The sequence below is a fragment of the Cheilinus undulatus genome, linkage group 22 (genome assembly GCF_018320785.1).
Source record: "Cheilinus undulatus linkage group 22, ASM1832078v1, whole genome shotgun sequence".
NCBI classification, from domain to species: Eukaryota; Metazoa; Chordata; class Actinopteri; order Labriformes; family Labridae; genus Cheilinus; species Cheilinus undulatus.
This window is the reverse complement of record NC_054886.1, coordinates 25012686-25025250: the sequence shown is the minus strand read 5'-3', so window position 1 is coordinate 25025250 and position 12565 is coordinate 25012686. Positions and strand designations below refer to the sequence as shown.

At 37.1% G+C, this 12565-nt stretch overlaps 1 protein-coding gene and 1 long non-coding RNA gene across 2 annotated transcripts; both read right to left on the bottom strand.

Moving 5' to 3' along the window:
• Nucleotides 1–3654: 3654 nt before the first annotated feature.
• LOC121505024 lies at nucleotides 3655–6805 on the bottom strand. Its single transcript, XR_005991504.1, has 3 exons — nucleotides 6775–6805; nucleotides 6643–6697; nucleotides 3655–4668 (listed from the first exon to the last, which is right to left on the bottom strand). It is a non-coding gene; the product is annotated as an uncharacterized LOC121505024 (long non-coding RNA).
• A 3544-nt stretch (nucleotides 6806–10349) lies between these two features.
• LOC121504296 (obscurin-like) lies at nucleotides 10350–11055 on the bottom strand (the record flags this gene model as incomplete). The annotated part of the gene is made up of 2 exons (XM_041779009.1): nucleotides 10350–10655; nucleotides 10921–11055. Coding segments are annotated over 2 exons (441 nt in total), but the record flags the coding sequence as incomplete, so codon positions are not given.
• Nucleotides 11056–12565: the final 1510 nt, after the last annotated feature.

Below are 12565 nucleotides of genomic sequence, written 5' to 3'. Positions count from 1 at the left end.
GATTGAAAACAAAACAGAGGTTTTCTGTTTAGTATTTAAGCCATATGAGGTGACTTCTTTTTAACAGTGTTCAATTCAAAACAAGAAGTAGTATGAAGACAGAGGTCCCCTGATTGGCGTTGTCGGCAGGATCTCAATACAACAGAGAATGGTAAGTGTAAATTTTATTCTTTATGCATACAATGTCTGAGATTGATGAACTCCATAGAACAAATTCTGTATTTCGGCTATCATCAGTTAAAATTAAATGTGAATAGACTGGGGTGGAGAAACTGTGGTGATAGCCACACAAATTTTCAACATATTCTTAATTAATGCAATTCTCTTTCTCTCTATCTAGTTTGAAAACTTTATGAAAATTAAAATAAAAAAAAAAGATTTTAGCCTAGTTTTAGTCCATACATTTTAGTCTTTATTCTTAATCCAAGCAATTATTCTCTTGCCTTAATCTCTTGTGTTCTATACACCAAACCTGGGGTCCCTGCTTCTATAGCTGAGAGGCAGAATAGCTACAGATGCATTGTATTTTGACAGACTTACACACAGTGGAAAAATATCATGGATTTTGGATGTCTGACGAAAACTAAATTATGTTTTAGTCTCGTTTTATTTATCTTGATGAAAATTAAACTTACTTTTGGTCATTTTTAGTCATCAAAGACTTATTTTTGGCTAGTCTTAGTCTAGTCTCCCTCATGGGAAAGAAAGTGTGTGGACAAACACTTTTAGACATAGTTTTAGTCGATGAAATTTACAGAGTATACAAGCATGATCATTGATATTTAAATTCTTGGTTAAACTTTGTACTGTTGAAAAAATAAAGTAGAAAAAAAGAGAGACGGAGGCCACATAAGTGGGTGGGGCTGTGAAGGTCTTACCAAAGCATAACCAAAGGCAGCCACCAGGACAAGACACACCCAGTTACAATTACAGACATAAGAACTGCTCTATGTTTAAAAAAATGAAAATATCTGAGATACTGTAAGACCTCGATCAAAAATATATAACATAGGAATGGTCACTTTTTTAATCAACATAGATAGTTCAGTGCAAAAAAAATAATATTTTATATCTTTGTGTTATTTTCCCTATTATGTTAAAATCTTGATAATTAAATGTGAGGAAGAAAACCTCTCAGCGCTTTGGAACGGTTATTCTTAGACAGTGAATGATGGCAGTGGTGTGTAGCATGGCATTCTGGATGTTATATAAAAGAAATAATTCATTTATTTTTGTCCCTCACAAAAAACTATTTCAAGATAAAGAGTGCAAAAAAATTATTTCATAATACATGAAATAAAGAGTTTGACATTAAAATTACAAACTGAAGCTAAACATACAACAGTGCCATCACTCATCAGCTCAGTAGACCTGCTGTAGTTTGAAACTCACTAGATGAGCAGTTTGTGAACTACACAGCGTACAACATGAAACCTTCAGTCACTTAAACCACCTTTCTGATCTTGGTTCAAACTTTCTGTAACCATGGCCGACACCATGTGACTGCTGTTTATTTATTAGTATAAATAAGTATTTGACCTGGGTTTTCACTCATTAGGGCATTCACTGACATCCCATGTCAAACTGTCCTTTTGAATCGTCATTATGATCAGATAAAAACAGTTGCTTGATCAAATCTTACAGTGTATCATGTTGGTGACATTTCCCCCTTACAATGAGAAGTGAAACTGACTGGTCAGTGAGTAAGTAAAGAAACAGAACGAAGACTTGAATGGCACACCCAAATCCTTCATGTCCTTCAAACGCTCCAAAAATTGGCAACATTTGCTCAATTATTATATCAATATTTAATTGTTTTAACTTAAATCAAATTTATTGACAGTAAGACAGCTCAATAGATACTAAATAGTGCTGAAACAGTTGAAAATCAAATTGAAGGTTTAAATAGCTGGAAAAATGATCTAGCAGATATTCATCAATGATACAGTCCAGTTTTAAAGTTTGTTATGCATAATGCATGAAGGCACCAAGAGTTCTAGAGTGAAGTTTAACCACAGAAACCGCTACAGCGCATACTGAAAGTAGAACCACAGTGCTCCACCAGGTGACTAAAAATATAAACCTGAGTGCATTTGCAGATTTATGTTTACTCAGAGCTATTCCTTTGTCATCTCTCTGTACTCATGCCACTGCTTTAGATGGAGCTTAAAAAGATACAGATACTGTAAGTACACAGCATTATAATCTGTTCCTGAAACAGAAGGCTGGCTTTTGACAATCACACCAAATCTGACACCAAACTAAAACATATCATGCTGCTGTAACAATTATTGATTATTTGCCCATTTAGAATTTGACGGCAGCAACACATCTGAAAAAAAAAGGGACAGTGCCATGATTAAGTAGGACTGCAAGCAGCACTGAATGGGCTCCTTCATCCCAGCACATGTCTGGGCAAGGCTGTCCATAAGGGGGGATAAAGGGGAAAGCTTTCTGGGGCCTAGCCAAATGTGATCTGATCTGATCTGTGAAAATCATATTTTACTTTTAACCAGAATAATAACCACTCTTATCAAAGCAACCAAAAATTAATTTAAATGATCTAAGCTGCATTTTTCAAAATGTAAACCAATTTTCTTAAAACAGATCTTTTTCTTTCTGTTTCCTTTTATTTTTTTAAGTAATGTTGACATTGTGGATGGGCAAACTGAACAAGACCATTTGGAAAATTATGTCAGACTTCATTGCTAAGTTATGATGTATATAAACATCAAGATATCAGAAAATAAAGTAGGAGAAATTGAAACAGCTTGAAGGGATAGAATAACTGAATTATTGCAAAATACAAAAATGGGTTAGAAGTGGAAAAATTGGCTTAAAGTGTCAAAAAAGGGCAGTTCAAATGGCATAAAGCAGTTAAAAAGAGACATTAGTGGGTTAAAAGTGTTGAAAATTGGCAAATAAAATAATGAAAAGTGTTTATAGAGTGGCAAAAAATGGTTAAAAGTGGCAGGAAAGGGATAAAGCAGCAAATGTGGGTTAAGAAGGGAAAAAAGGCAGAAATGGGGGGTGAAAATGGTGAAAAGGGTTTATAGTGTGGTAAAAATAGGTTGAAAGTGGCAAAATGTACTGAAATTGATTTTTAAAAATTGTCTAAAAGATGCACAAATGTGTGGTAAAAATGGGGAAAAGTGGATAATAAGTGGCAAAAATGGGTTAAATGTGGCAAAAAGAGACGGTAAAAATGATGAAAAGTGGATAAAAAATTTGCAAAAAAGGGGTTGAAAGTCTCAAAATTTTGGGCAGAATAGGCAGCTAAAGTTAAAGGGACAAAAATGGTTTGTAAGTACAAAAAAATGGGCAGTGAAAAATGATGAAATGTGGTTAAAAGTGGCACAAAGGGGTGAATTAGGCAGCTAAATTAGTTCAAAGGGTTAAAAGTAGCATACATTCTCTAAAAGTGGGAAAATGGTTTACTGTGAAAACAAATGTGGCAAAATGGGTGGTAACAGTGATGAAAAGGGGTTCAAAAGTGGCATGAATGAATAATTTTTACACCAGAACTCAATAATAGCTTGACACATTTTTCAGCTCCAAAGTGAGGGAACTGTTAGCAAGGATGCTAGCACCAGTGCTACTGTTCCAACACATATGCATTGATATCATCAATAAATTACAACTGGGATGGGCCCATTCACTGGGTTTTTCAGGGGCCCAGACAATTCTATGGGCGAGCCTGTGACCCACACATACACTGGGAACGTATGTGGGGGTCATGGGAAAACTACAAAACAGGCTAGCACTCATGTCTATGAGTCACAGAAAAGTTCAACAGCCATAAATTGTCATGTATTTTTATACAAAACATGAAAGGAAAGCACAGTGTGAATGTCAGGCTAACTTACTCAATCATGTCATTTAGGTCTTAATGGATCTAACTTAAAGGTTACAGAAACTTGATGTTGGCATACAGAAATGTTAGGAAGTGGTCTCTTATCACACAAAGTGTTAGATTGCATGCTGTATGTTGCAATAACACTAACTTCCTGTGATATGGTGAGAGCCATGCCCTGTAAATTTTGTAAATGTCTCAGTTTCAACATCTGATATATTGTTCATTTTCCATTTTAGAAGATGGGTTTATAAGATTTGTAAATCATTGCATAGTTTTTATTCTTTAGAGCTCTATTTTCAGCAAGTCTTTCTCATGGAAATAAAAGATAATCGACAAGCATTTCTAGTCACAGGCATAGTTGACGAAACTGGCACTGCTGTTCGCACAGCTTTCTATGCTGACAGAAAATGTAACTTTTGAGGCAGAGCCGTGCTCACCGATGCCACTTCTTCATCTCAGAAAAATAAAAGAGTCAGACCAACTTTATCATCAGCAATAGCTGAGGGGAAACTGAACTGACACATCTTTTTTAGTGGTACAATTCCCAGGTCCCTACTTGCTGGAAGTGCCTGGAAATGATTCATTTTTTTACTAGTACAAGCACACAAAGCTATTTTAAACATTATTACATATAATACAGAGAAAAGCAGAAGTCAAAGATTAGCCTCGCTGATGTTGGCACTGCCAGCACAGGGAACAGTGACTGTGAGCACAGGCTCTAAAAGATAAAATTATTCCCTTGACACAAATGCTGGTTATGTTTTTCACCAGAGCGTCTACTGCTTGTTCATGATGTACTTCTCCTTATGTACCTGGAACCAAATCAGAGGGGACAAACATCAGAAAAAAGATGAAGTGAAAAATGGTAATTAGCTGTTGATTTCCATTATATAAAGTCCAACTTTTATGTGACTTCTTGATGCTTCATTGGCACAAAAAAAAAATTTTGGCTTTAGAGGCAAAGTTATATCAAGCAATTGAGACTATTTTTAGTCTTACAAATAAAGTTATTCATTCAGTTTCCTGTATTTATAAAAAAAAAATATGTAGGCATCAGCATTAATTCCATCCTGTTTCAAAATTCAGTAAATTTTAGAAAAAGGATTAGGGCCAGGGGTATAGGCCTGTTGATCCTTTTCGGTCCAAACTGCCAGCCTTGTAATTTATTTGATGAGACAGTGATTATCTGGTAGAGAGGGCCTGATGATCTTCATCAGTCTGAGAGTTGCCAACCTTGTACATTCAGTGCGCTTCACTTACAGCACAGCTTGAGCTAATTTAGCTTCACATTGTTTAGTTTATTGTTGAGTTTCTTGTGAGTGAGGGGTGGCTGTCTTTTAGCCTGACTGAGATCATCTGAGCCTAATGACAGGTATATCTGTGTCAAAGCTGCCAGCCTTGTACTTTCACTGGCATTTTTAGTTTTGGTGTGCTGTGTATTATTTAGTGTGTTGTCATTGTGCCTTTGGAGCATGAGGGGCGGCTGTTTTTTCTTTAGCTAAACAGGTATTATCTTTAAGAAAGGGTCTCATTATCCCTGACAGTCTGAGAGTTGCCAACATCGTACTTCCAGTGGCATTTAAGTTTTATTGCAGCTTGTGTTAGCTTAGCTTCACATTATTTAAAATAATGTTATGGCCTCAGCCATTTTCTACGGTGTGGTCTGCTGGGGGAGTGGCATCACAGCAGCTGATAGGAAGAAGCTAGACAAACTTATAAAGGAGGCCAGCTCTGTCCTGGGATGCCCTCTGGAACCTGTGGAGGAGGTGGGGGAGAGGAGGGTGGCAGCCAAGCTGTCCTCCATGATGGACAAAGACTCCCACCCCCTCCGAAATACTCTCTCTGCACTGAGGAGCCCCTCACACCCAAGTGTGTGAAGGAGAGGTATTGCAGGTCTTTCCTTCCTGCAGCTGTTAGACTCCACTTTTTCGCTGCTGTAAATTGGAATTTCCCTCTGTGGGACTAATAAAGGAATATCTTATCTTATCTTATTTAGTTTATTGCCGAGTTTCTTTTGGGTCAGGGGTGGCTGTCTTTTAGCCTGACTGAGATAATCTGGGCCTGATAATCTTTATCTGTCTGAAAGCTGCAAGCCTTTAGCTTAGCTTTTGCATTATTTAGTGCATTTTAGAGTTTCTTATGAGTAAGGGTTGGCTGTCTTTTTAGCCTGACTGAGATCATCTGGGACCGATGATCCTAGTCAGTTTGTCTTCTAATTCCAATTTGTTTCATAATTCTTTATATTATGAAAGAAGATTAAGGCCAGGGGTCTAGGAATCAATAATGCTGTGCACTTCAGGAATAATATTGAAATTATGAGAAAAAAGGTTGAAATATGGAGAATAAAGTCAAAATTTGGAGAATAAAGTCGATGTTATTAGGCTGTAGCAGACAGCAAATCTTGATTGTCTCTGTCTTGACTGTCTTGTATTGATGAACATGAAAAACTGTACAAAACTGAATTTAAGAACAAATAAATCTTTCTATTTTCACTCAAAAACAGTGTGATTGTCTGTATTAAGCATCATCAGTGTTATATTGTTAAGGACCTGGCAGCTCCCACTGCTGTCAGCCACATATGCAGCTGTTGAGAAGCTGACTTTACTCTCAGCGTTTCAACTTAAATGCCAAAATTGTAATGTGACCTTTTTCTTGTCATTTCTACTTACATTTCAACTTTTTAATCAAAGTGCACAGAATTATTTTTTTTCCTTCACCCTTGGCCCTAATCCTCTGCTATAGGAAAAACTCCTCATAGGAGCTTTAGTCTTATCTAGTGTACTTACTCTTAGAGATGAGCTGACACAGTCGCAACATTAATGTATTCACTTGACGGTCCACCTGAAGTGAGAATTTTTAAATTAGATGAATTTTCATCAAAAAAACACATAGTATTAAAACGCTTATAAATACAGAACCTGTTTCAGAGCCTCCCAGTGTTTCATAGACACAGCAATCCCCTTTAAATCAGAAATAAAATATGCAGTTAAATACCTTTTCCTTTTGGAGTTCTTTTAAAAAATAAGCTTACTAATAAGACGGTAAAAGATGAGAAATAGCGATGAAGACCAGATGCAAGACTGACCATGAGACAGAGATGAGTAAATATGTTGTGTTTCATCTTGGCACACAGTCTGGGACTGGTTGACCCTGAAACATGGAGATGAAAAAGTTAGTAGTCATAATTCTAATCAGTGTAGAAATGATTTTGTAAGACATGTAGTCTCATAGAGTCAGCTCAAAGAAGAAATACAAAGACAAAATGACAGTTTCTTCACTCATTTTGTTGCCTAATTTGAGTCATTTAGGTCAGATACGCCCTCTAATAAACTCAGTCATTGTTCAAAATCAATGTCAAGAGGAATGGTCGTATCGATCATATGTCTAGTGCATATTGGGCACCCGTGTTTGTGTTGGACTTTGGGGGTCAAATGTGCTTGAGCATGGTACTGATTGCCTTGTGTTACTGTGTCCTTACCTTCTACAGCATGGACCTGTAGAGAAATTGAACCACTGATCAGTTTCAGTTCTTCCAAGTCATGCAATAATTTTGATTTCAAACATTATCAAGCTAGCTGTGCAGTTTGACCCTTTATGAGGGAAAAATCAGTAAGAACAGTGGAAAAAATAATCAGTGTTATTCACTGTGGGCCCACCACCTGCAGGGATAGGCATGAGGGTTGGGTACAATGGAGACCAGGTGGCAGGAAACTGTGGAGGCCTTAGAACTGACCCTCAGCAGCATAGACTGGCTAAATTAACACCAGTGCCAAAAGCACCACAATGATTTCTCAGTGACAAAGATTTCTCTGTTCAAACCACTACAGAAATAAATGACAAAATACTGATTAAATAGTCAAAATGAGCTGTATTTAAACAGGAAGTCCACTACTAAGGTCTATGACACAGCTGGTTACTGTTTATGTGATTCAGGAAGGCATTTAAACTTTAGGCTCAATTTATCTTTTTAAGGCAGACAGTTTAACTTAAATGTTTAAGATCATCAAACAAATTTTAAAATTAGACAAAGATTACCTGAGTAAATACAAAAATGCAGTTTTTAAATGTTGACTTAATTTGTTAAGGTAAAAAAGCCATTTAAACCTGGCCCTATGTGAAGAAGAAATTGCCCTAAAGGACATAATCAACATTAATCCAATACTAGCACTGCAGCAAATCCATAATTAACCAGTTGTTAACACAGCTGTACCTAACTCTTAAGATCGTTAATTCAAAAATACAACTGCTGATATTTGTTTACCTTTGTTCTGTACGCAGTAGCAAGCAACAGCTATCACAGCAACAATGACGATCATCAGTACTACTACAACCACACTGATGGAAATGAGGATGTTAACGGGGCCTGCAAATTTGTGAAATTATGTCATTTAATATCATGATTGATTAACAAAATGATCATCACAACATTAGGGATCAAATAAGATAAATTATTTTGGGGGTGAAAAATTAATTCATGTTTGTTTGTTTGTTTGTTTGTTTGTTTGTTTGTTTTAAAGATGGATGCTAATTGGTTTCAAAACTGATGAGTAAACAGCTTATTGAAGACCAAGATTTAATTAAAGCTCAAAATGAAATGTCAGAAATACGGTGCTGTGAAAAGTCTTGCCCCCCTTCTTTACTTATCTTTTCATATTTGTCACACTTCGATGTTTCAAGCTAAATTTTATATTCGACAAAATTAACATGTGAAAATACAAACTGATGATTTCATCTATTAAGGGAAAATAGCCATCCAAACTTATGTGGCCTTGTATGAAAAAGTAATCACTCCCCTTGCTGAAACATGAATTAACTGTGATTAAACACATTTTTTGGAAAATTGAGTTCAATTTCACTAGCCACAGCCAGTTCTAATTGCTGCCAGAGCTGTTGAATCCAGAAATCCTTTAAATAGAACCGGTCTGACAAAATGAAGTAGCCATAACAATCCCAAAAAGCAACACATCAGGGCACCATCTAAAGAAGTTCAAGAACAGATGGCAGGCAAAGTCTTTGACATCTATCACCCTGGAAAGGCTTATAAGAAATTCATTAGGCTTTTGGACTCCAGCAAATCATAGTGAGAGCCATTATCCACAAACAGAAAAAACTTACAACAGTGATGAATCTTCCCAGGAGTGGCCAGTCTACCAAAAACTTTATGTTTCTCCCACTTATCCCAAATAAGCTGATAAGTATAACACATATAACACACACAGAAATCCAAAAATGTTTCAGTCAAACTTTCTTAGAAAGCCAAAAAATTTAAATCAAAATTTCAGCCTAGATTCCTCAAAATTTCAATTCAAATTTCAAAACAATTTCCCAAGAATTTACAAATAGATTCTCCCAAAATATCATGGAAAACCTCTCAACAAATTCTCCAAAATTTACATGAAAATTGAGAAAAATGTCCAAATATATTCTCTTTCCCAAAATTTCCAATCAAATTCCCAAATTTTTCCAATGAATTCCAATGAAAAGACCTAAAAAAAATTCGAAGCAATTCCCCCAAAATGCCCCAACATGCCCCCCAAAAAATCCCCCCAAAATCCTGTAAGTTTTAAATAAAATTCCCCCCAGCATTCCAAGCAAATTACTTCAATGGAAATTCCTGACAATTATTTAAAAAAATCTGAATTCATTACTATCTTATTAACAAGCTAAAATGTAATGTCCCTGTACATATATGCAGGGTCTCAAGAGGTTTAAACAATTCTGCAAAGTAGCAGAGCGGCCCAAAATTCCTCCACAGTGATGTGAAAGACTTGTTGCCAGTTATCACAAACGCTTGCTTGCAGTTGTTGCTGCCAATGGTGTCAAAAAAATTCAACTTTGTTTTGTCAGTCCAATGTTGTCCCAGAATGTTGTCCCAAAAGTCTAAAGGATCATCAGGATGTTTTCAGTCAAATGTGAGACAAGCCTTTGTGTTCCTTTAGGTCAGCAGTGATTCTGGTGTTTGAACTCTCCCATGGACGCCATTTTTGCCCAGTCTCTTTCTTTTGAATCATGAATACTGACCTTAACTAAGTAAAGTAAAGCTTTAAGGTTTTCAGATGTTGTTCTGGGTTCTCTTGTGGCATCCTGGATGAGTCTTCGATGAGCTCTAGGAGTCATTTTACTAGATCGGCCACTCCTGGGAAGATTCCCATCGTCCCGAGTTTTCTCCATTTGTGGATGGCTTTCACCATGGTTGACTGGAGTCCCAAAGAAATGGCTTTGTAAGTCTTTTCATACTAATAGGAATTAATGACATATATCATCTGTTTTTGAATTTTTTTAGATTTTGCCATGATGTGTTGCTTTTTGAGATCTTATAGCATACTTCACTTTGTCAGGAAAAAGAATTCAGGAAGGGGGCGAATGCTTTTTCATACATTATAATTTTGGACAGTTTCTGTAAGTTCCTTGCTGTCCATCTTCCTTTATTTTACTCTCCAAAATCACCAGATTTGGTCCATGAATAATAATGAATTATATAAACCACCAAATATTACCACTGAAGACCTGTGATTTCCTCTTTGTACCTACTTTTTTCTTGTGTGCTTGTTTTTTGTGTATCGCTGCACTTCACTGTTTTGGATGTCGACATCTCACTGATTGGATTGTAGATGGTACAGGTGAACTCGGTGCCTTCATCCTGTGTCCTGATGATGTACTGCAGCCTGGACCCTCTACTGGTTTTGCCCTCTACAGTCCAGCTGTAGCTGATGTCACTGTGAGAGTCTGAACTGCACTCCAGTGAAACTGTACATGAGTTGGTGGAGGGGTTCCAGGTGGAGTTGCTGGTCATATCAGGCTGGTGGATTATAGATTATAGACTTCAGACAGAGAGAAATGTGAGACTATGATGTTGTCAATAAAAACGGCAAAAGCTTGTAGAAGTGATCAGAGGAGATTTCGCTTATTTGATTAGTTCATACTGGAGAAAATTTATAACACTAAGTATGACAATTAAATGATTTAACAGTGCAATTACAATTCATACAGTTTCTGTGAGAATAAATCACTAAAGGCTCTAAATATTAATCATGTCTTTGTAAAGGATGAATCTTACCATGAACTTTCAGAGCGATATTGACTGCTGGTCTTTGTGTTTTTCCATAAGAGCTAAAAATGAATTCACCAGAATCCTGCTGAGTCAGCTCTTTTATTGTTAGACTAAAGTTTGTACGGTCAAACTCTAATCTACCCTTAAAATGTTTTTCATCAACAGTTTTATTATTGTCTGCAATTAATGATCCTCCATATCTCCACCTTGCTGAGGTGACACCTTCAGTTGGCAGGCATGATGACAGCTCCACAGAGTCTCCAACTTTTTTATGGATGACATGTTGACAACTGAGAGCCTCCACATCTGAAACACAAAGAAGTTTGATCATTATTAAAGTGAATTTTAGATTAAAATATTGTCCATCCATCCATCAAAAACTAGGGCATAAAATGGATCTTAAAGAGAGAGTAGGCAGGGAAATCCCTTTTCAATCACTATTCTCACTATTAAACAGGTTGTGAAACGCCAGGGGAGAGTGGGGATTTCTCTCCTTCTGCTTCTCATATCTCTGATGATACATTTTCATCTCTCTGGGATACGTTTAATCCCTGCCTCTGCTAGGACTGAATGCATTCAACTCTTTGACAGTGGTGGTTTAATGTCAGCATCCACTGTGTGACTGAAACATTTATGACAGGTGACCAAAACTCAAAATGTACTCTCACTATGGCCATTTATAAATACACTCACGGGCCACTTTATTAGGTACACTAGTATAATTGCTTGTTAAAACATGTAGCTAATCAGCCAATCACATGGCAGCAGCTCAGTCTATTTAGGCATGTAGGCGTGGTTGAGACGGGGGCAGCTTGGAGGTTATTTGGAGGAATAGGCCATGGGCCCGGGACAGGCCTGAATGATGGCCATCAGGAGTCCAGAGCAGTACAGGACCAAGGCTGAGGCAGCAAAGTGCCAAAAGGCATATGCTCCCATAACTGACCTGACCTGACCTGACCTGACCTTGCATGGCTACAGCCCAACATTACTTGCTTTTCAGTTAGGATGACAAATGCCAATGACAAATAAAATACACTTTGTTGCATCTGTTTGAATAAGTATTGGTGATCGTTTAGGTGTAAAATAAAAATATGTTATCACTGCTCATATTTAGGATGGACCGAGTCAGTGGTGACTACCATAGGCCCCTCCGTGCAGCTGAGCAGCCTTGGTTCTCACGGTATGTAAAACTTACAAACACAATAGTGGTTGGTTCATTCAACAACACTGATCTATACCAAATACAAAACATGCACCATACCTTAAGTGGTCTTCTGTGTTTAGTGTTACACTTGCTCTAGACCGTCTGCACATATTGACTGTTTTGAATGCATCTTAAGTCTGAACTTCACTGCTTCCTCTTCTGGTTTGAATGTTAAACCACATTTTAGCTGTCTTAGTAATTGCAATTAACTGCAATAAGTTAGTATGTAATCCAGTTTCATGAAGACATAGAATTACACTCACCATACAGGGAGACCTCAATCAGCAGCAAAGCAACACATGTTAAAGAGTATCTTAAATATTTAAGGCAACTGTCAGCCATCTCTGTCCAGTGGTTTGTCTGTTTCCTCCTCTTGTCTGTCAGCTGCTATGGTCTCTAAATGCTGCTTTAGAAACAAAACAGAAAGCACAGTGTGCAGTCTGAACAGCAGGGG